Source organism: Lontra canadensis, unplaced genomic scaffold (assembly GCF_010015895.1).
Source record: "Lontra canadensis isolate GAN:19392208 unplaced genomic scaffold, GSC_riverotter_1.0 scaffold32, whole genome shotgun sequence".
Classification (NCBI taxonomy): domain Eukaryota; kingdom Metazoa; phylum Chordata; class Mammalia; order Carnivora; family Mustelidae; genus Lontra; species Lontra canadensis.
The window spans coordinates 12,931,230-12,951,038 of record NW_022631026.1 but is presented as its reverse complement, the minus strand read 5'-3'; the positions used below and the strand labels follow the sequence as shown (position 1 = coordinate 12,951,038).

Sequence of the window (19,809 nt, the reverse complement as noted above, 5' to 3'; positions counted from 1 at the left end):
TGCTCTGTGCATACGTGGCCTTTCCTTATTGTGTGCTCTGGAGAGACAGAGAGAGCTCATCCCCAAGTATAACACTTATAAAGACACTAATCCCATCATGAGTGTTCCATTCTCAGGACCTGACCTAAACCTAACTCCCTCCCAAAGGACTCATCTCCAAATGCCATCACTGTGGAGGCAATGAATTTGGGCAATCACAAACCTTCAGCTCATGGCTACCACACACACACACACGCACGCATGTATACATGTGTGTATATAATTGCCTTTTGGGGGTTTTGCTAAATCTAGCAACCCATCTCCTACCAGTGCATGGCCCCTGCCTAGCCCATCCCCCAACGTCACCACACAAATCATAGCCTTAGGGAATGGTCAGCATCTAATACCACTGCCCTAGAATCTGTCCAGGTTCCCTACGTGAGCACCAGGGATTCCAATGGCTGTTCCTATCTTCCTATGAATTCTGCTGTATTGCTAAAGACCTCTCCTCTTTCCCAAGGGAATCCAACTTTTCCTAAAATACCCATGTTGAATAATGTACACTTATAGATTCTCTGCATAGGTCAGAAATTAATTTCTCACAACTCTGGAGGCTGAAAAGTCGAAGCTCCAGTTGCTGGCAGATTTGGTGCCTGGTGAGAGCTGGCTTCCTGGCTCACAGATGGCTGTCGTCTCCCTGTGCCCTCACATGGCAGAAGGAAGACAGGTAGTCAGGGTCAGAATTAAATGGACTCATAGGATACCTACTTAGTGTCCACAGAGAACTGGAGACTTGCATGGAGGAGAAAACCCACACATTTGGTGTCAGAAGTGGTATGAGAGTGAGAACAGCTTCATACAGAGCTCAGTGTGGGGACACAGGAATGAAACCGCATGCATTCCACTGATGTGTTGTGTCGGGGTCCATGGTTTCTCCGTGCATCAGGAAGACACTCTGGAACGCAGGTCAGCTTGCACCATCTTGCAGATGTCCCCCACGGGACAAACTGGGGCTGCCCAGTTTGCCCTGGGAGATCACCAGCAAGAGGCCCTGGACTGGGCACTAGTGGTGGGCACTGAAGAGGAGTAGAAGAGTCAGGTCTTCCGTGTGCAAGGACTGAACAGTGGGGATCCCGGGGGCCCCTCAGAACCTAGCCCACAGAGGACATCAGGGCCCACTGATGGCACCCAGAGCAGCAGAGGCAGTCAGCAGAAAGAGGACAGTGTCTGCCCCCGCCCCCCTCAGGTAGACTAGCCTTTATCCTTCCTTCAGCCACCTCGCACTGGCTCACAACCTCTTCCCAACGCCACGTCCAGCTACACCGCACTGGCAGCTTGAAGTAGCCATGGTGGGACATTTACCTCACAGAACTAGGCAGATGCTACAACTCAGGAGACTTTCCTTCCCCTTCCCACCTCCCCACCCCAGCTCTCTGCTGGACTGAAGACTAGAGGAGGCAGGAGAAGCAGAAGGTAGAGAAGGGGAGGAGGAGGAAAGGAGAACATGCTCACTCCACCCTCTAAGGCTGTGGAGCAGGACAATGGCCTCAGACGGCTTAGGAGGAGAGCTGAGATTCTCAGATGAGTCTGGCATCATAAACTGGCTACCCTCACCTTAATTAGAGAAAATAACCAGAGTCTATGAAGTCGGCCCAGGACAAGGGACCTGGAGTCAGGCACACCTGCGAGTGGAGAGGGGTGACTTGTTTCCTAGCCCATCCCCTCCCCAACCTAGTTCATTCTCCAGGACCAAGAGGCCAACAGGGAGGAAAGAAAGAGCGGGGGTGTGGGGGGGAAACAGTCATTTTGTGGGTGTGGTGGGGTGTGATTTGGGGTCTTTTTTTTCTTTTTGATGAATTGGCCACTGCTGTGGTTCTCTGTTAGTGGTCGTGGCTCCTTTGGTTCCCACCAACGGGCCAGCAGTGCTCTTGTGCGACAAGTGTCCCACGTGGGTGGAGAGGTGTGCCCACCTCGGAGGACCTGGCAGTCTCCTTCCCCCACGCCACTAACATAGGAGGTTCCAGCCCAGATTGCTGCCTCTTCCCTCCCCACCACCAGCCCCTCCTTTTCGCAGCTGAAGCCCCTCCCCATAGTCGGAGGTCACAGAGGGCAACCCTGCGCACCTCGGGGGGGCGCCCACGGTGCCCAGTCGGCCCATGGAAAACTCCTCCTTCTCCCCACACCCAAGGGGGACAGTCCACCCTCCTCCCCGCCTGCCGTCTGTCTCCAGAGCTCTTCCTGCTCGCTCCGTTCGGATGGCTCAGCCCAGCACTGCGAGATCTCTGCTCAGGCAGGGGGCCACTCTCGCCTGTGTGTACTGTCCTTCCCATATCTCCCGGAGCTTCCCGCGTCCGAGCTTGTGGTGGGCACTTGCCCCTGCTGGGGGACTGGGCCCTTCCACTTGGGCTGGCAGAGATGCCTAAGGGCCAAGGGAAAAGGCCCCCTCAACCCAGTAAGAGCAGGAGGGAGGCCTGACTCTGAGCCACACACAAGTCAGACCTAGGACTGTTTTCTCAGTTCTAGCCTCGTTCTAGCAGGTCGCCTTCCCTCATGGGGCCAGCTAATGTACAAAGGAGGACTTAGGGCACTTTTTATTTCAGTAGGGTCCTTCCAGCGACTAGGACTGCCCTTATCTCACGAGGCTTTCTTCCTCACCTGCAGTTCTGCGGCGCCTCCTGAAAACCATTAGAGAGGCCCGCGCGCCCCCCTGTGGCAGGCTTCTGCCATTGCATCTGCGCAAGACTGCGGCCTCCTGGAAATTTGAGTGTTCAGAATCCTACACACACACACACACACACACACACACACACACGGTGTTAAAGGCACCCCATGAATCATTGGACAGTACATCACAAACTAATGATGTAGTATGTGTTGACCAATTGAATTTAAATAAAAATAAGTGGGAAAAAAGATAAATCTTTAAAAAAATAAAATTCTCTCCAAAGAAAAAAGAAGAAAGAACCTTATGCACAGAAATTGTTGCATTACTCTTCTGTCATATTTACTTCCGGCAGACTTCCCATTAGCACAGAAAGCATGCGGATATATATGACTCTTTTTTCACTTAGCTTCCCGAGAAAATTTAATTTTGCTATTCTCGGGCATTTTTTCATATAAAGAAAAATGGCACATAACTGCGAAGTAACTGCTAGTTCTAAGGATGCAGACTTGAGAAAGCAGTGGGTTGAGGAGAGCTTCTGGACAGTGGAGGTGACTAAACCCAGTTAAGTCCCCTCTATAACCTTTTAAGACCCTGCTGGATGGGGTCTTAAGATCTCATCTTGTGGTGCCCAGGAGAAGCCTCAGACGTAAATTCTCTTGTGTAATAAAGCTGCCACGTACCGGTCTGGAATGGCCCTCGTCTGTCTCTTCCCTCTGAGCACAGAGCCAGTCCCAGGGGTACCCACGAAGTTCCCGGTGATGCACGCCAGCCACGGGGAGGCTAAGTTACCAGCCGGTGAGCCATGAGCAACAAAGTAAGTGTTTTCTTCACCCCCGCATTCCTGGTCTCTGCACAATCCCTGGTCAAAAGGGTTTTAGTCCATAACATGTTCTTGCCATGGAAAAGTTCCCATTCTGATGAGGAGAGAGAGTTTCTGGTGTGCACAAACATATTCAGGGTGACTCACATCCTGGCTGATTTCCCCTCATCCTGGCCAAAGACACCTCATGGACCCTCCCTGGCTACCCATTTAATTTGTGCATCAGACCAAAAGTGGCAGAAAAAAAATTATTTGAAAAAATATATCTATTCTAGCTTATCCTAAATTTTTCCTTTTCAGGTCAACAAAACCAAAACCTTTTCAGTAGAGATGTTGAGTTTAGCAAATTCATATGAAAGATGCCTTGTTAAATTTGAATTTCAGATAAACAATGGATAAGTTTTTGCTCTAAGTATGTCCCAAATATGGCAATATTCCAAGTATTATCTAAAATTAAAAATTACTAAGGTATCCTGTATTTTATCTGGAAGCCTACTTTGGGGCCTCTTCTGGAGTGTTTGTGGAATATTCTGAGGGAGCTAAAGGCAGGCCTTAGGAGAGAACCAGAGAACGGTGGGGCCTCCTTGCACGACAGCTGTTCTGGAACCTGTCTTATTGCCGGGAAGGGAGCAAAGGCAGATCTAATAGTTTCTCCTGGTGATAGCAAGCCCCACTGAGGGCAGTTCCATGCCAACAGGCTAAACAGAAAGCAGAGGTTGTCTGCAGAGATAAAAGTCCAAAAAGATGGGCTTCTTATTGTAGCATGGTCTGTATCTTGTAAGGTGAGTGATCCTAACAGGCTCTTACTATGGGTCTGAGAGAGCCGTAGGATCTCAGGATTCTAATCATCTCTCTTTCTCTCCATCTTTCCTTCTGTGTGTGTCCATCTCCATATGTGTGCATGTCCATCTCTCTGTCTCTTTGTGTGCATGTTTGTCCATCTCCATCTCTCTGTGCATGTATGTCTGTGTGTGTCTCTCTCTTCCCACCCCCCCCCATCCCCTCTTTCTCCGACTGTTTGGTAAACTTCTCTCAATACTCTCAAAGCAGAGAGGGGAAGGCATTGGTGTGTAGACCAGCAGTAGGGTCTGTGCTGTATTGCATGTTAATTCATCTAGGAGCATTGGTTTTCAGACATGTAGCCACTACCACTGGTAGGTGATAAGATTCATCTTGTCCACCTGGACATAGAGAGTCTACAAGTGGTAATCAGAGGCTCGCCACCCCTTGACGGTATAGACGTCGTGACTCTGGAGTGTGGGAGAGCCTCATGCACATGACCCTGAAGGTCACACACAGCAGAAACTAGTGAACTGACCTTCCTGCTGCAGCCTTGACTGTTCTGGATTCTCACGGGGCATGGGGAGCCATGGCAGCTCTCCTTGGTTTTAACTGTCAAAGGATTGTATATTTTGTAGGTAGAGCTCAAACCTCCTGTTTCCCATAAATCCCTGGCACCTTCCACCTTTCTTAACATTAACCAGCCCCCATTTGCCGTCTGAAGATTTTTATTTCGCTGAGACCTGGACCTCTGGCCATGACATGACCACTGACTTCACATTGGAATGGATGCATGTATGGAAATAGTTGACTATTACCAATAAGATACAGCTGTTTGGGGGCGGCTAGCCCTTCAAAAGAAGCTATGCATCTTATAGAAACTGTGAAAGATTATGGAGAGCACTTAGACTTGAGTTTACCCCCCAAAATGTTCTTCTCCAGCTGGCTGACCTTGAAGGGGACTGACACAAGGGCCTGTTGAAGGCTGTGTTCACAGCCCCCAAAGCCCAGCATTTCTAAATTTAAGAATATTTTTTTCTTCCTATGAAAACAATTTATGAATTAAAAATGAAAACTTGTAGAGTTTTTTTAATCTCCTCCACAAAACTAACAAAGACTTTCTAAATGATAAGAACGCTAATTATAAAGCAGTTTGAATTTGTTACAAAATTCATATTTCCTGACCTTGGGATACCCCTGAAAAGAACACATGTATAGATTCAGTATAGAAAAAATGATTATATAAATATTATGGCGGCGTTAAGGGAAGTTAGAGATCTCAAATTTTAAGATTGTTTAGACTATGGTGTCTCTTCATCATTAAAAAGTCATTAAAATACTATTTAGTCAAAGAGATTTTTAAATGACAAGAAGCGGAATGCCATTTGCAAAAAGAAGCAGACTCTTTTTCCCATAAAATTCTAAGATATAAATTTTGTATAGAAAATGCAAATGGATTTATTTTATAACCACTCGGCAATATAGCTTAGCTATTACAGAAACAAACTTTGAAACAAATTGTCAAGATCCTAACTACGTGTGGTTCTTGGCAGATTCTAGGCATTGCTTTTGCTGTTAGACCAAACATTTTCTTTTTTTTTTTTTTTTACAGATTTTATTTATTGAGAGAGAATGAGTGAGAGAGAGCATGAGAGAGGAGAAGGTCAGAGGGAGCAGCAGACTACCCTAGGAGCTGGGAGCCCGAGGCGGGACTCGATCCCGGAAGTCCAGGATCATGACCTGAGCCGAAGGCAGTCGCTCAACCAACTGAGCCACCCAGGCGCCCAGATCAAACATTTTCTATGAGCTGCGCCAAATGATGCTAATTTGGACCCAGCTGTAGGTTGCCCTGTGGGGGGGGGTTAGCCTGTTGTACTATGTAGGGACTATTTCCGTGTTGGGGCTCTTGGTCGCAGTCAACAAATCCCCAGGTCTGAACAGGTCAAAGGAAGTTCTTCATTAGGAAACGGAAATTCTTCATTAGGAAACGGAAAACTTCACAGTTAGAATTGGACTTGGGGTATGCCTAGCTTGGTCCTTCCTTCATCTTCCTTGTCCCCAGGAAGATCCTCCTCATTGTGGCGAAGATAAACCCAGAAAAGTTCAGGGTCCTCTTCTTTCCCCCTAGAGATAAATGTGACCACGTCTGTGTTTGGATGCCCCCCTTCCTGGCCGTGCAGGTAATATACATTTGATATCAGACTGAGTCATGGATGTACTGCTTCCATAAGGCTCCAAACACAGTTTCGTGGTTAAACATTCATGGTATAAAATATACCGAATAACATTGTAAATGTTGTTCATCAGTTTTCAGTTTTTAGACTTGACCTATAAGTAGACCACAGAACAACTCACTGTAATTACAGAACAAAATTTATAAGTTCTAAATCGTACTGATGTGGGGCACCTGGGTGGCTCAGTCGGTTAAGCATCTGCCTTCAGCTCAGGTCACGATCCCAGGGTCCTGGGATTACCAGCTTTGGTTGGGCTGCCTGCTCCTCAGGGAGCCTGCTTCTCTCTCTCCCCCTCCCCCCGGCTCATGCTTTCTCTCTCTCTCTTCCTCTGTCCCTCAAATAAATAAATAAAATATTTTTAAAAAATAAAAATAAATCCTACTGATGAAAAAAAAGTCATTAAGAACAATTAGGAGATGCAGTGCTTGAAACAGGCAAATGCCAATTTCCTTGTCTTTCATAGACATTTAAACTCATAGGGCAATCTCTAGAATAAAAAAAGTATAATAGTTGTCTAGACAATGAGGAAAGTTAGTTTTATTTTGCATTTTCAGTTTGTCCAAACCATTTGAATTTTTTGTGTTGTTGTTATATAATGAAGCACTTAATAATTCTATCATCACAAGGCTGAAATAAAGACGTCAGCTTCTTTCTGTGGTTGAGCTGGGACCACTGCCCCCAGGATGGATCATTTATGGTGAGCCCAGTCTCCGACATCGTGGGGCCACCAATCCCCTGCCACCCCACTGGGGAAGACAATCGTGTGCAGCTAACGCTCCTCCACTAAGCTTGCTGATTTAACTCGTTGACAATTTTTTTTTACCAGATCTCCTCAACCTGAGGGGAAAGAAACAAGCATTTACACCATCAGTCGCTATGCATGGAACTTAGGGTCATCGTTCCATTTAATCTTCACACCTGGTATGTGAATTAAACTTTGTTTCTCCATTTTGCAGATAAAGACTTCATGAAGTTTGTGGCTTTGGAGACATTGCTAAGTTCCTACACTGACCCACGGGGCTTCTCACTGTCTCATGTTCTCAGACCACAAAACTGGGTCCCCAGATCTCTTCTTCTGCCTTGGTACACAGTCTGTCCATAGCCTGGCTGGGAGAAAAGGATGTCCCCTTGGAGCCCAGGAGCACAGCCCCCGAGGTGCCTGCTGGGAAATTCTCTAGCAGCCCATTCGCTCCGGGCTTCCCTCTCTATAGTCCAGGGACATCGCTGGTGCAAGATTGCCTGTCACCTGGATATAAAGTTTTCTGAATGGATTTCTTGTTTTGCAGCAAGTGGGCCTCCTTGGCATCCCAAACATCTGTCCATGGCCTTCCCAGTGAGCCTGAGCTGCAGGGTGACCTAGAGCAGCTGGGTTTGGAAGCAAGGACTGGATGCTTGGTGGCTTGGGAGACTCACCTGCAGCTTTGTCCACAAAGAGGATGGGCAGGGCATTCCAAAAGTGGGGGAGATCGCATCTGCCTCCAGCTCCTGCTTCTACAAAGTCGCACTGCTCTGCTGCTGCCCAGTGCTTGGCATTGTAAACCTTGCTTCGGGCTCGGGAATGAAGTGGCCATTCCCTCCTGGTATTTAAAATCCACACACACAAACGAACAGCAAGGCCCTAGCATTTCTCTGACACCTTTTGCTCCTTTTAAGTAGAGCCCTTCATAATGGCACCTCCTGGTCCCTCTGGCCTCCTGGGGGCCTACTTTGGCACCTCCAGCCTGCTCACCATCTGCCATGGAGAAAGGTGGGCAGGGGGACACCAAGGTAGGATGGACTGAAAGGGCCTCTTTTGGAAGAAGCGGAGACCCCAGGGAAGTGACGGGAGCATCGATTGTATTTGGTCTCATATACTTATTTAACTCCCCTAGGAATTTTGGATAGATCCTTCCCAAACACAAAAACTGAAAGATCAAAAGGAGGAGGCATTTGTACTTCCTTAAATCAGCTATAAACAAAGAAATCTGTCTCTCCCCCTTTCCTGGAATGCTTCAGTTTTAGTGTTAATCACAGATATTTCCTGTGTTCAGAACTGTCCTGAGCAATCCGTCGTTCCTCCCATGGGATCATCATGCTCTAATTTCACTTTCAGGTTCTTTGTGTGAAGGAGGGTAGTGCAGCTGAGAGGCCTGGGGGAAGCCCTTCATCAGTCATGGGCCCCAGGCCACTTGCTTGACCTCTGTGAGCCTCGTTTTTTTGTCTGTAAAATGGGGAAAATGGCAGCTACCTCACAGCCTGATGGATGTGCTAGAAAGTGGCAGGTCTGTTAGTGGCAGGTACTCACTGAAGTGAACATTCGAGAAACAACAGAATGCTGGGGGACTGATCAGTATTTCAGAATGATGTCTCCTGCTCTGGCTTTTCCATAACTTTCCAAAACTAGACCTACCGTTCCCTTCTCACCGCTCCTGGTCCCTCCTTCCCCATACCTTTCTGTTCCTCTAAGAATGCTCTGCCCTTGTTCCCTTCCCAAGCCTGCAGCCTCTGCTCTCACATTCTGTAACCCTCCAACCCCTCCACCCATGCTTCTAACTGCCAGAGAGTTCACCTCTCTCCCCAAATTTCATGCAGACTCACTGTCTAACGCCACGATCCGTTCTCCTCAGTCAGGAAATCTTATTCCTCCACCACTAGATATGAACTCCCAAAGAGGAGTGGGTGCTGGGTGACTCAGTCAGTGAAGGTCTGCCTTCAGCTCAGATTTTAGTCCCAGGGTCCTGGGATGGAGCCCAGTGTAAGGCTCCCTGCCCAGCGAGGGGTGTGCTTCTCCCTCTCCCTCTGCCCCTCCTCCCCACTTGTGCTCTGTCTCACACTTTCTCTCTTTCAAATAAATAAATAAAATCTTTTAAAAAATAAAAATAAACTCCCCAAGAGCAGGGATCCTGCCTCTCTCCCAGGTACCAAGTGCAGGCTAAGAAACATCCCACAAGCCCATAAAACCTTGATCAGTGCATTAATTCATCACCACTGCATACCGTTACAGAATGAGTCAAACAAAAAATAAAGGTATTTGCTACATCCACCCCTTAACTTGGCACTTGGCCCTTTACAGTCTGTACTCACACACCCTCAATCCCCATGCCCACGCGCCGTACCTCTTGCCTTCCTGCCTTTTACCTTGGCTTTGCTGTCTTTCTTGAAATATCTTTCTGCCCTATCGATATCCCACTTACCCATTCAGGTTCAAGTTCGGTGCTAGCTCACCTATGAAGCCAGGTGCCCCATCAGCTAGAACTCCTCTCTCCTTCCCTTATTCCCAAGGATTCTGGACCTTTTTAAAAATTTTTTTTAATTATTTAGGTGCTTTTTTATGCTTATTTACTTGTAAGCCTATTCCCCCAGCTCCATTTAATTATCTTGAGAACAGGGGCTGAGTTTTGCCCTCACAAGTTTATCCTAAGGGTTGAACAGAGGGAGGGGCATGTACAGAAGGGTGGGGGTGGTGAGAGACAGAGGGGTTGAAGGACAAGGGTCATGTGGGTACAACTGGGGAGGGAATTTTTGCAAAGTTTGAAATAAAGGTATGGCAGGAGCTGTGAGATACAGAGAAAACAGGAGAAGAAAGAGGATTTTAAGCATTATCACCAAAGACTGGATTATTCCTTCATGGGTTGGAAAAGAACTACAGTGTGAGAAGTAAATCAGGAAATCGTTAAGTATTTAGTACCTGAGCCACGTGGGACACAGCCTGTTGTTCATCCTAATGTTATGTTCAGTACCCGATCCTTTTATCTTTTTTTCTTTTTTAAATGTTTATTTATTTATTTATTTTAGAACAAGAGAGAGACAGAGACAGAGAGAGATCTAGAGCAGTGGGAGGGGAAGGGGTAAAAGGGGAGAGGGGAAAAGGAGGAAGGAGAGAGGGGGAAGGGGAGGGAGAGAAGGGGAAGGAGAGCGAGGACTCCAAGCTGAGTCCCCTGTGTGGCTCTATCCCAAACCCTGAGAACATGACCCGGGCTGAAACCTAGAGTCCCATGTTTAAGCCACTGAGCCACCCAGGCACCCCACAGGCACCTGGGACCTGGAGAAATAACCCCCAAGGCAGTCCCGGAATGAGAGGGACTTGGCTCAGGCGGAGTCGGCTTCCCAGAGCTTGAAGGATGTTCCAGCCCTCCCGGTCCAACCCCTGCCTTCCCGTGGGTTCTCCTCTCCCTGAACCTCCAGACTGATTCTGTGCTTCAGCCAAACCAGCCCACATCTGACCCCCCAGATCCTGGGGCGCTCACAGACCTCCCTGCTTTTGCACATGGTGATGCTTGTTAGTACCCCAGGACCGAAGTTACTTAAACGTCTGCTAATTGGACGTGCAGTCGGAATAGTGATGGGAGGTTCCTGGGGACACAAATTCTTGAATCATGAATGAAACTCAGTTCAAGGGCTTAGGATTTCATCACCCCACCCTACTTGCAGACGTTGCCTGTTTCTGTGTGCACACTGATGAGACGTAAAAATTCAGAAAGGTTGCTTGCAAAACCCACCAAGAAGGAAAGTCCCATAGAGCACATTTTGTTGTTCTGTCTTTAGGACGATGCCCTGTGGGGCAGGCTTCCGGGCACAACTAGATATCCTCAGGAGACAGAAAAGTTTTTTTTTTTTTTTAAAGATTTTTATTTATTTATCACAAGTCAGGAGACAGAAGAGTTTAAACGGAAAGAACCAGACTAGGAATCTAGAAATTTGAAATCTGATGCCGGGTCTGTCATTTATTAGCGGTTGTGATATTTCGTCCTGATGAGCCTTAACCTCTACATCCGTAAAATGGATGTAACCATCCCTAGTCAACTTCATATATAATGAGTTATAAATAAGAACTAAGCCGGATAATGTAAGTAAAATGCTTTGTAATCAGGAAAGCAACATGAAGACATGCCGGGAGTGCTAGTAAGGGCCTAGCGGGAGCACGACTGGATTGAATCCTGGGTCTGTTGCTGTCAAGTTGCACGATTTAAATAAGCTTTCACCTCTCCATGCCTCAGCTTCCTAATCTGTAAAATGGGATCGCTTTGGCCCTTATGTTGTAGGGTTGTTTAAGTAGCTATTTCTCACCTCAGAAAGGTTAAAATAGCTATTCCATGTAAAGTACTTAGAACAGGGCCTAGGGACACCTGGATGACTCAGTCAGTTAAGCGTTTGACTTTAGCTCAGGTCCTCATCTTGGGGTCCTGGGATTGAGCCCTGCAGTGGGAGTCTGCTTCTCCCTCTCTCTGCCCCCCCCACTCGTTCTGTCTCTCTCTCGCTCTCAAATAAATACATAAAATCTTTTTAAAAAATTAAAAAAAAAACAGTGCCTTACCACGAGTAAGGCACAGTAAGTATTAGTTGATGTTATTATTATAATTGCCATTTTTAGTTTTGTTACTTCATGTCTAAAGAAACTGAAGGAAAAGCATGTGAGCTGTAGTCCCTAAGAATGGGTATGTTTTGAAATCTAGTTTATGATCCCTATGGAGACGTACAAATGCCCCAAAGTTGTGACGAATCCCCACACTTTTCTCACATTCCATTTTATAAGAGAGAATAATCACGCTCCACATCACGTAGGAGGAGACTAGAAAGGATATCACAATTGAAACTATGCCCTGATCTACATAAATTCTAAGTCTGTTGGACTGTGCAACTTCAAATGGAAGCTTTTTCAAATGAGAGCATAAGCTCCTGAGAAAGGCTGGAATGCTGAGACTTTTCTATTGTTTGTTTGCTTCATTCCTGGCAGCTGGAGTCTAGAATCTAGAATGGCCAAAAGAAGGAGTCAAGCAGATCTGGTGGAACCCTGGGCTCGCCACTGATTACGTGACCTTGGGCAAGGTGATTTGACTTCTCTGATTCTGTTTCTTTATTTGCAAATTGGGCTAATATAGCCCTGTGTTATTGTCAGCTGTTAAGTCTGAAAGTCAAGTCTGAAGGAGACAAAGTAAGTGAAGACTTTGACCTTGAGCCTGATACCTCAGGTGATGAATCCACAACTGTTGTTGGCTATGCTGGGAACCGCCCATGTGGTGCTTTCCTACAGCTTCCCTGACCCCAGCCCTGCCTTCCTTCCCACCTTATTTAATGAAGGAAAACAGAAGTCAACAGAGTTCATCTGCAGAAGAACATGATGGGGAGATTCTGCTAAGGGAAGGGAATGGCTTCCAAACCCAAGAGATAAAGAACAAGAACTTCCTCACAAGTTTTTTGCTTTCTTCCTTCTCACAGTTTAAGGGCCTTTCTGGAACTAAAATATCAAGTCCTTCCAGGTACTCTAAGAAACGCTGTTTTGGCTTCAGATTTCATTTTGGAGGTAAACAACTCTCAAATTGTCAGAGAAGGACAAGAGGAGAGTGCCAAACTCTGGCTGCCTTCAAGCCAGCCTGGGTCAAGGCCCAGCCCTTTCTATAGCCTGGAGTGTATATAGGAAGCAAATGACTCCTTAGAGTAGACACACACTTAGCTATGGTAACAGGATCCCGAAGGCAACGACACCCAAACTCACTTGAATACACATCTTCTTTGGCTGCTGAATTTTTAAAATATCCTAAAGTAAAGGAAATTCTGTCTCCTTGTCAATTTGCATAAGATCTCCCCTACCCCTGCTCTGGTCTCTGTCCCAGTTAGCCAATTGGCAGAAACTACAAGAAGAACAAAGAAACCTCAACCCGGTGTGAATTGTGGAACATTTTATTGAACACAAATGAACAGCAGTCAGGTTTCCTCGCTGGTTCATCCTAGGGGCCCGCAAGGAAGTAAAAGGAATTTTTGAGGAAATGTTGGAGGCAGAGGCAGAACTTCAAAGGGAAATAATTTAGAAGACAAGAGGAATGACAGCTTCATCAGAAATGTTTCTGATGCTTGAAAGAAATGGAGGTACCAGAGATGGGGAAGCAGAGAAACAGTCGAGAAGCCCGGGAGCAAGTGTTTGCTGAGAAAGCTCTCCCCTGCCCAGCCCACAGTGTCCGGCGGGGAGCTGGAAGGAAAGGCATCATGAGAAAGGCTCGAGAAAGGCTCGAGCTTTGGACTTAGAGCTGAGCTCTTCAGCTAACTATTCAACCATGTGCCATTAGCTAGTCATGGGGCTCTGTGCCGTTGAGCTGGCCCAATCCTTAGTTTCCTCACCCTCAAGATAGGACAGTAATGCCCAGCTCCTGGCATTGTGAGGAGAAATACTGAAATAATAAATTTTGAAAATCTGACCAACACACAGCACGCACACACACAGATTGCGGTTCCCTATCCAAGCCCTAGAAATACCTTCTTCCGATTTATGAGTTTTGCCTGGGCCAGCTGCTTCTGAATGCTCCGAAGGGGAATCGGGGTCCCGGTCCAGCTATCCTCTCCACAGGGGATTGCTGCCGGAATCAAATGCTGGTTCACAGACAGCTGCCTCTCCTGGACCTGGCTGTTGCTTCAGAGCCGGCCTGAGGCAGACTCCCTCCATGCTGAGCTCCGCCGTGACTGTGTGACAAGGCCTAGAGCCAGAGGCACCCCTTCCATCAAGCTTGTCACCTCCTCCTCATTTTCCAGTGGACACTGTAGGCGTCCTGAGGGCCAGGCCAACTAGTAGGTGAGTGTGTGGCTTTCCAAGTTTTTAGAGAGTGAGGACAAGCGAGTCCTCTAGCTCATCCACAGATTCTGGTCCCTACGGGTAACCGAAATTACCCAAATTATTCATAAACCATTCTTAATGCTTGATCTTGAAAAAATCAAAGCCAAGGGCATTTGGATCCCACTCTTTTAAAAATGGCAAGGAAAATAGTGATTGATCTAAAACCTGATCAAAGACTAGATATCCCCTTCCCCATATTACTGTTTTCCCCAGTCCTCCCCAACATGTGAAACCACACACACATACACCCAATACAAGTACAGGTACACATGCACAAACATACAGTCTCACACAAATATCTATATAAGCACAAGGCAGAGTCCGTTGAAGAAAAACTTGATGCTGTCCAACACTTTCTGGTCTTTTCAGTAAAGCACCAGGAACAAATACATGAGAAGCTGATGGAGGTTTGTATACACAGAATGACATTTTAGCAGCTGTGCCCCATCACAGCTCATCACTCTTGATGACAATATATATATATTCTTCAGTTGTAAGAACACTAATCAGAAATAAAGTTAGATTCCTTCTTTGCACTGTAGACAAAAATAAAATGCAGGTATATTAAAGATACATATAGGGGCACCTGGGTGGCTCAATCAGTTGATCTTGGCTAGGGTCTTGATCTCAGGATGGTGGGTTCAAGCCCCATGTTGGGCCCCATGCTCAGCATGGAGCCTACTTTAAAAACAAATAGTGCATAACACTTATTTTGAAAAGATACATACACAAATAACTATGAAAGTATTTGAAAAAATCTGAAGGTTTGGAAAGCCTCGGGACTGGAAAAAATTAAGCAAGAGGGAAGAACCCATAAGCTATAAAAAGGAGAGAGAGTTGAGCATGTGAAAATGAAAAGCTTCCTAGAGCAAAAAAAATACCATAATCAAAATCATAAATATATGATACCATAAACAAGGACTATCACAAAAATGATAGGTCAGGAGGAAACATTTTCAATATGTATAATATACAAACAACTCTCCCAAATTAACAAGAAGACAAAGTAACACAATAGAAAAATAACCAAGAACATAAAAGGACAAGTTATAGCAGAGGAACCAAAATGAACAAAAGTTACATAAAGTTAAAAAAAAAAAAAGCACCATCTCAACTAGTAGATGGGGAATTAAAATTAACACAACAGTGAACTAACCATTTTGTATCCATTAAATATTGGTCATATCCAGTGGCAATGTGGGAGAGCTGGTTCTGTTGCATAACGTTAGAGGGACCACAAATAATTGCCAACTTTTATAAGTCATCTAATAGTCTTGATTTAAATTTAAAATGTGCATGCACTCTGGGGCAGGAATCCCATTTCCAGGAAATTTCCAGGCTACTTAAAATACCTGGGGATAAAGCTAGTTGTCTGCGATGTTTGTTAAGTATTTTCCTGTAACAAAAAAATGAAATGACCTAAATATTATTCAAAAGGTGACTCATTAAACAAATTATACAACACCTATGCCCTTGCAAATTGAACTTCTGATATCCACTGTGTTCTTCACATGGTGACTTAGAGCAAGCCTGTGCTTATGTTTCCTCCTCTGTAAAGTCAAGGTAATAATGGTACTTACATTACAGATTTCTCTGAGTTACATTGGAAGGACTTTTATTATGTATTGATAAGTAAAAAAAAAAAAAAGGAATTTGCAGAATTAAAGGCATTTTTTAAACGTATAGATGCCTTCATTTATTTGCTTATGCGTGTATCCACAAAGGAATAAAGTGAAGAAGTCATACATTAAATTGTAACACATCTGCTTTTGTTAATGTGTCATTACAAAGAAGAAAAAGCAACAATAGGAAAAGAAATGACTGGAAACCTTAACAGACTATTCATTGGAAAAATAAATGCAAATGGTTAATAACCACTGGGAGGAAAATGCAGCCTAAAACAAAACAAAACAAAACAAAAAACAAAAAACCTCCTTAATTCAAAGGTTTGGGGAAACTCCTTAATTCAAAGCCCTCTTTTCAATGCCTTGTGCCATTCACATTAGCCAAACTGAGAGTGTGCCTCCCCCACCCTGAAATAGGGCACCCTGCACAGGAACATGTGTTTGTGTATAGATGTATGTGGGGTGATGGGGAGGGTTGTGGGAGGAGGAGAGGATGTGGGGGGAGAATAAAAACCTCTGGTGGGGGGTGTTAAAGACAGATCTGAATTCGAATCCCAACCCTTTCACTCATCTATAGAATTAAAATAGCCTTTTATTATTTTTTTTACAGATTTTATTTATTTATTTGACAGAGAGAGAGACAGTGAGAGCAGGAACACAAGCAGGGGGAGTGGGAGAGGGAGAAGGCTTTCCACTGAGCAGGGAGCCCGATGCAGGGTTCAATCCCAGGACCCTGGGATCATGAGCTGAGCTGAAGATAGACACTTAACAACTGAGCCACCCAGGCGCCCCCCCTGTTATTGTTTTTGAACCAATCTCTTCATTTGAGAAGGGAGCAAGCGAAGGAATTCAATGAGGTTATTCTCATACCAGCCTGGCACTGGGACGGCCTACCTCCAGCCCTGCTTCAGGCCCTTCCTGTGGGGCTGGGTCGTCCCCCACTTCCTCCTCCTTCCTGTCTGCTCATCCCCAAGCCCTCAGGGTGGGCAGCCTCCCTCGTCCACTCCCCACCCCCACCGTCCCCACCACCCCATGCCCTGCATTAAGAGAAGAGGTGCTGGCCCTTACTTCACTGTGTCTCAGTGTAGCCTGCCTGCCTGTGCCTTGCTATTTACCATGATGCTAATTCCTTCTGCATCTACGTGATTTGGGCTCCTGCAAAAGAAAAGGCATGATTTTAGTCAAACACACACAAGCGCGCGAGGGCCCACACACACACACACACACACACACACACACACAAGCACACAGGCACACAGACAAAATAAAAACAGGAAAGCTAGAGCCCTTTACTCCATACAAATCTTTCAGAATAAGAATCCAGGGGGGGTCACGCTGGATGCTATACAAAATATGGGTTGAGTTAGCCACAGAAAGGAAGCTCCCAGACCCAAACAGTGAGAAGAGATTAACTGTAACAGTTTTACATTCTGGACACAATACATTTCAAATCACGGACCCTTTAAAATACCTGGGACGGGCAGAGAAGGGCCAAGTAATGGATCTCTTTGCTAGGGGCTCCTCTCCTGAGCAACTGTGGGAACACGAAGCAAAATACCAGCTTGTCTGGCTGTTAAGTGTTCTGGTAGCTCCAAGTCCGGTGGGGATTCCCTTACAATGTTGCAGACAACAAAGTCATCACCACGCTTTCTATATTAAAACAAAAACAAAAACCTTCATGCTGTTGTTCCGTGAGCTAGTCCAGGTCTTTAAAGCTCTCCTGTGCCCCCCTGCGCCGGGGCTGGGATGGGTCGGGTCCTGGGCAGCGCTCAGGCGCTCTGGGGCCTAGGCTCCCTCCCGCCGTTGAGGAGATCTGTGAGCTCCCTGATGTACTTGATGGTGTACTTCAGCGTCTGGATCTTGGTGAGCGGCTGGCCCCGCTGGCTGTAGATGGGGGGCAGGTAATTCCGGAGGGTGTGCAGGGCGTCCGCCAAGGTCCTCATCCGAAGCTTCTCCCTCTCGCTGGCCTTCCGTCTCCGCTGCACAGACATCCTGACTTTGGCCCCCTTCTGGGCCTTGGGGCCCCCCGCGCCCTGCAGATAGGCAGGCTGGAAGGCTAACATATTGTAGTCCACCTCCACCAGGCCACCGGTCCCACGGCCATCGCAGCCACCGCTGGCCCCATTGGTGGCACCTCCGTGCCCACAGGCCAGCTCAGCCACAGCCGGTCGGGGAGAAGATGAATAGGACCCCAGCGATGACGCCGGAGATAGGCTCTGGGTCGGGGAGGCCTGGTTCACCTCAAAGGGCCCTGCCCTGTTGTTCCAGTCCCAGGAGGACAGGAGGCCGGGGCTGTCGGAGGGGCCCAAGCCCTCTTCAAGGCTGAGGAAGGTCTCGCGCAGGTTGTCCATGCCTGGGGGACAGCTGCAGAGAGAACAGCTCCCTGGCAAGTGAGAAAGAAAGTTCCGCCACCAGCCAGGGCAGAGCTCTCTTTTATGGTGGTTGGGGGAGAGGTGACGAAGTGGGAAAGAGGGCCGCGGAGGGGGTTCAAAGGAGACACCGAGGACCAAGATGGAAAATGAACTCTTCAGGTGTCACTTTCTCCTCATTGATAATTAACATCTTCCAGCTAAAATGTCTTTAAACAAAAAGGCCTCTGAGAGAAGAAAAAAGGAATTATCTTGTTGTAACTAAACCAATTAAGGCCACCTAACTAGACTTAGCATTGTCCTTGGAACTCATTAATGAGGGAGCCAAAGAAAACAAACCTAGGGCAATTTGCAGCGAGGAGGTGGTGGCCAGGGTGCCCCAGAGGGCCCCCCTCCCCGGCAAGAGCTACCCAGTTCAGAGCAGATGGGGTGTACTGGTGGAGAAGCTGCATGGTGGGGGCGGGGTGGGAGGGACAGGTAGGTAAGCCTTCTGGGCTTGGATTCCCCAGCAAGTCAAATGCAGACAGTAATAGCTCTTCCTTCAATAAGGCTCTCCGGAGGACAGCACCCAGCACACACACGGTGGATGCCAGGCTCCCTCTTGCCTTCTTCTTCAACACAATTCTCCTGAGTTTTGGTAGAGCGCAGACATGCCTCCAACATGCCCCTGCTCAGAATGACAAAGGCCAACAGCTCCAGTAAACCCAGAACCTTAAAGAGCAAGAAATATCCTTCAAGAAGCTTAAAGCCCTTGCTTTAACAGAGCGGATTGGGATTCCCCACAGCAAACAGATGTCATGAAACAGAAAACCTATTTCAAGCAGGGAGTTTGCAGAATACCTGGCATTTTGCCTTCTGTAGGTCTTTTAAAAATCCAGCTGCAGTGTCACACCTTGTTTTTTGAAATGTATAGAGGAAGTGTGAAAGTAACTGGGGAGCCTGTTTTCCCCACCGTCGCTCCAAATGCCGCTGAATGTGTTAAGTTGGATGGTCCTGCTAGTTTGCCTCACTTCCTACTTGCTCTGAGATAGACCCTGTGTGTTGGAAAGAGGTCTCAGGTTCCCCATTTGTCCCATGAATGTAACTTATTCTCCATGTATCTAATTCTACAAATGAGCATGAACAACAGATCAGAGCGAGTTACATACCAGAGTAGTATTAACGTGTTCTTGAACGTGGTAAAGGCTCTTTGCCATTATGGAAAAGAAATGTCAGTGGTCTAATTAGCCCATTCACAGTATTTTTTAATTAGCTGGGTTCAGGGAAGAAAAAGTAAAGCAGGTAATTTGTAGAAGAATGCTCTTAAATTTGCCACTTACCAAAGGACCCTAAGCCACATCTTGAAGGATGAGCATTAATGAATCACAGTAAGTGTAATAACCTGCCTGTCCTCCTTTCCCCTCTCTGTTCTTCAGTTCTTATTGAGAAGACTAGAATCTGCTAGCACCATTCAAGGAACTTTACATATATGAAAAGTAACCTTTACTTGTTTTTTAAATCTAATTTTACAGATGAAAATGCTAAGGCTCTAAGAAGTTAAGAGATCAGGGGCACCTGGGTGGCTCAGTGGGTTAAAGCTTCTGCCTTAGGCTCAGGTCTTGATCCCAGAGTTCTGGGATCAAGCCCCACATCAGGCTCTCTGCTCAGCAGGGAGCCTGCTTCCCTTCCTCTTTCTCTGCCTGCCTCTGTCTACTTGTGATCTCTGTCTGTCAAATAAACAAATAAAAACTTAAAAAAAAAAAAGTTAAGAGATCA

The 19,809-nt window shown here is 46.5% G+C and overlaps 1 protein-coding gene across 1 annotated transcript; it reads right to left on the bottom strand.

The window, feature by feature from the left end:
* Window positions 1-17,454: 17,454 nt before the first annotated feature.
* MSGN1 (mesogenin 1) lies at window positions 17,455-18,036 on the bottom strand. Its single transcript, XM_032867028.1, has one exon. The coding sequence runs from the start codon at window positions 18,034-18,036 to the stop codon at window positions 17,455-17,457; it is 582 nt and encodes a 193-aa protein (XP_032722919.1).
* Window positions 18,037-19,809: the final 1,773 nt, after the last annotated feature.

Excerpts from the sequence above, each read along its gene's own strand:
- MSGN1 (XM_032867028.1), bottom strand. The coding sequence starts at position 18,036 with ATGGACAACCTGCGCGAGACCTTCCTCAGCCTTGAAGAGGGCTTGGGC.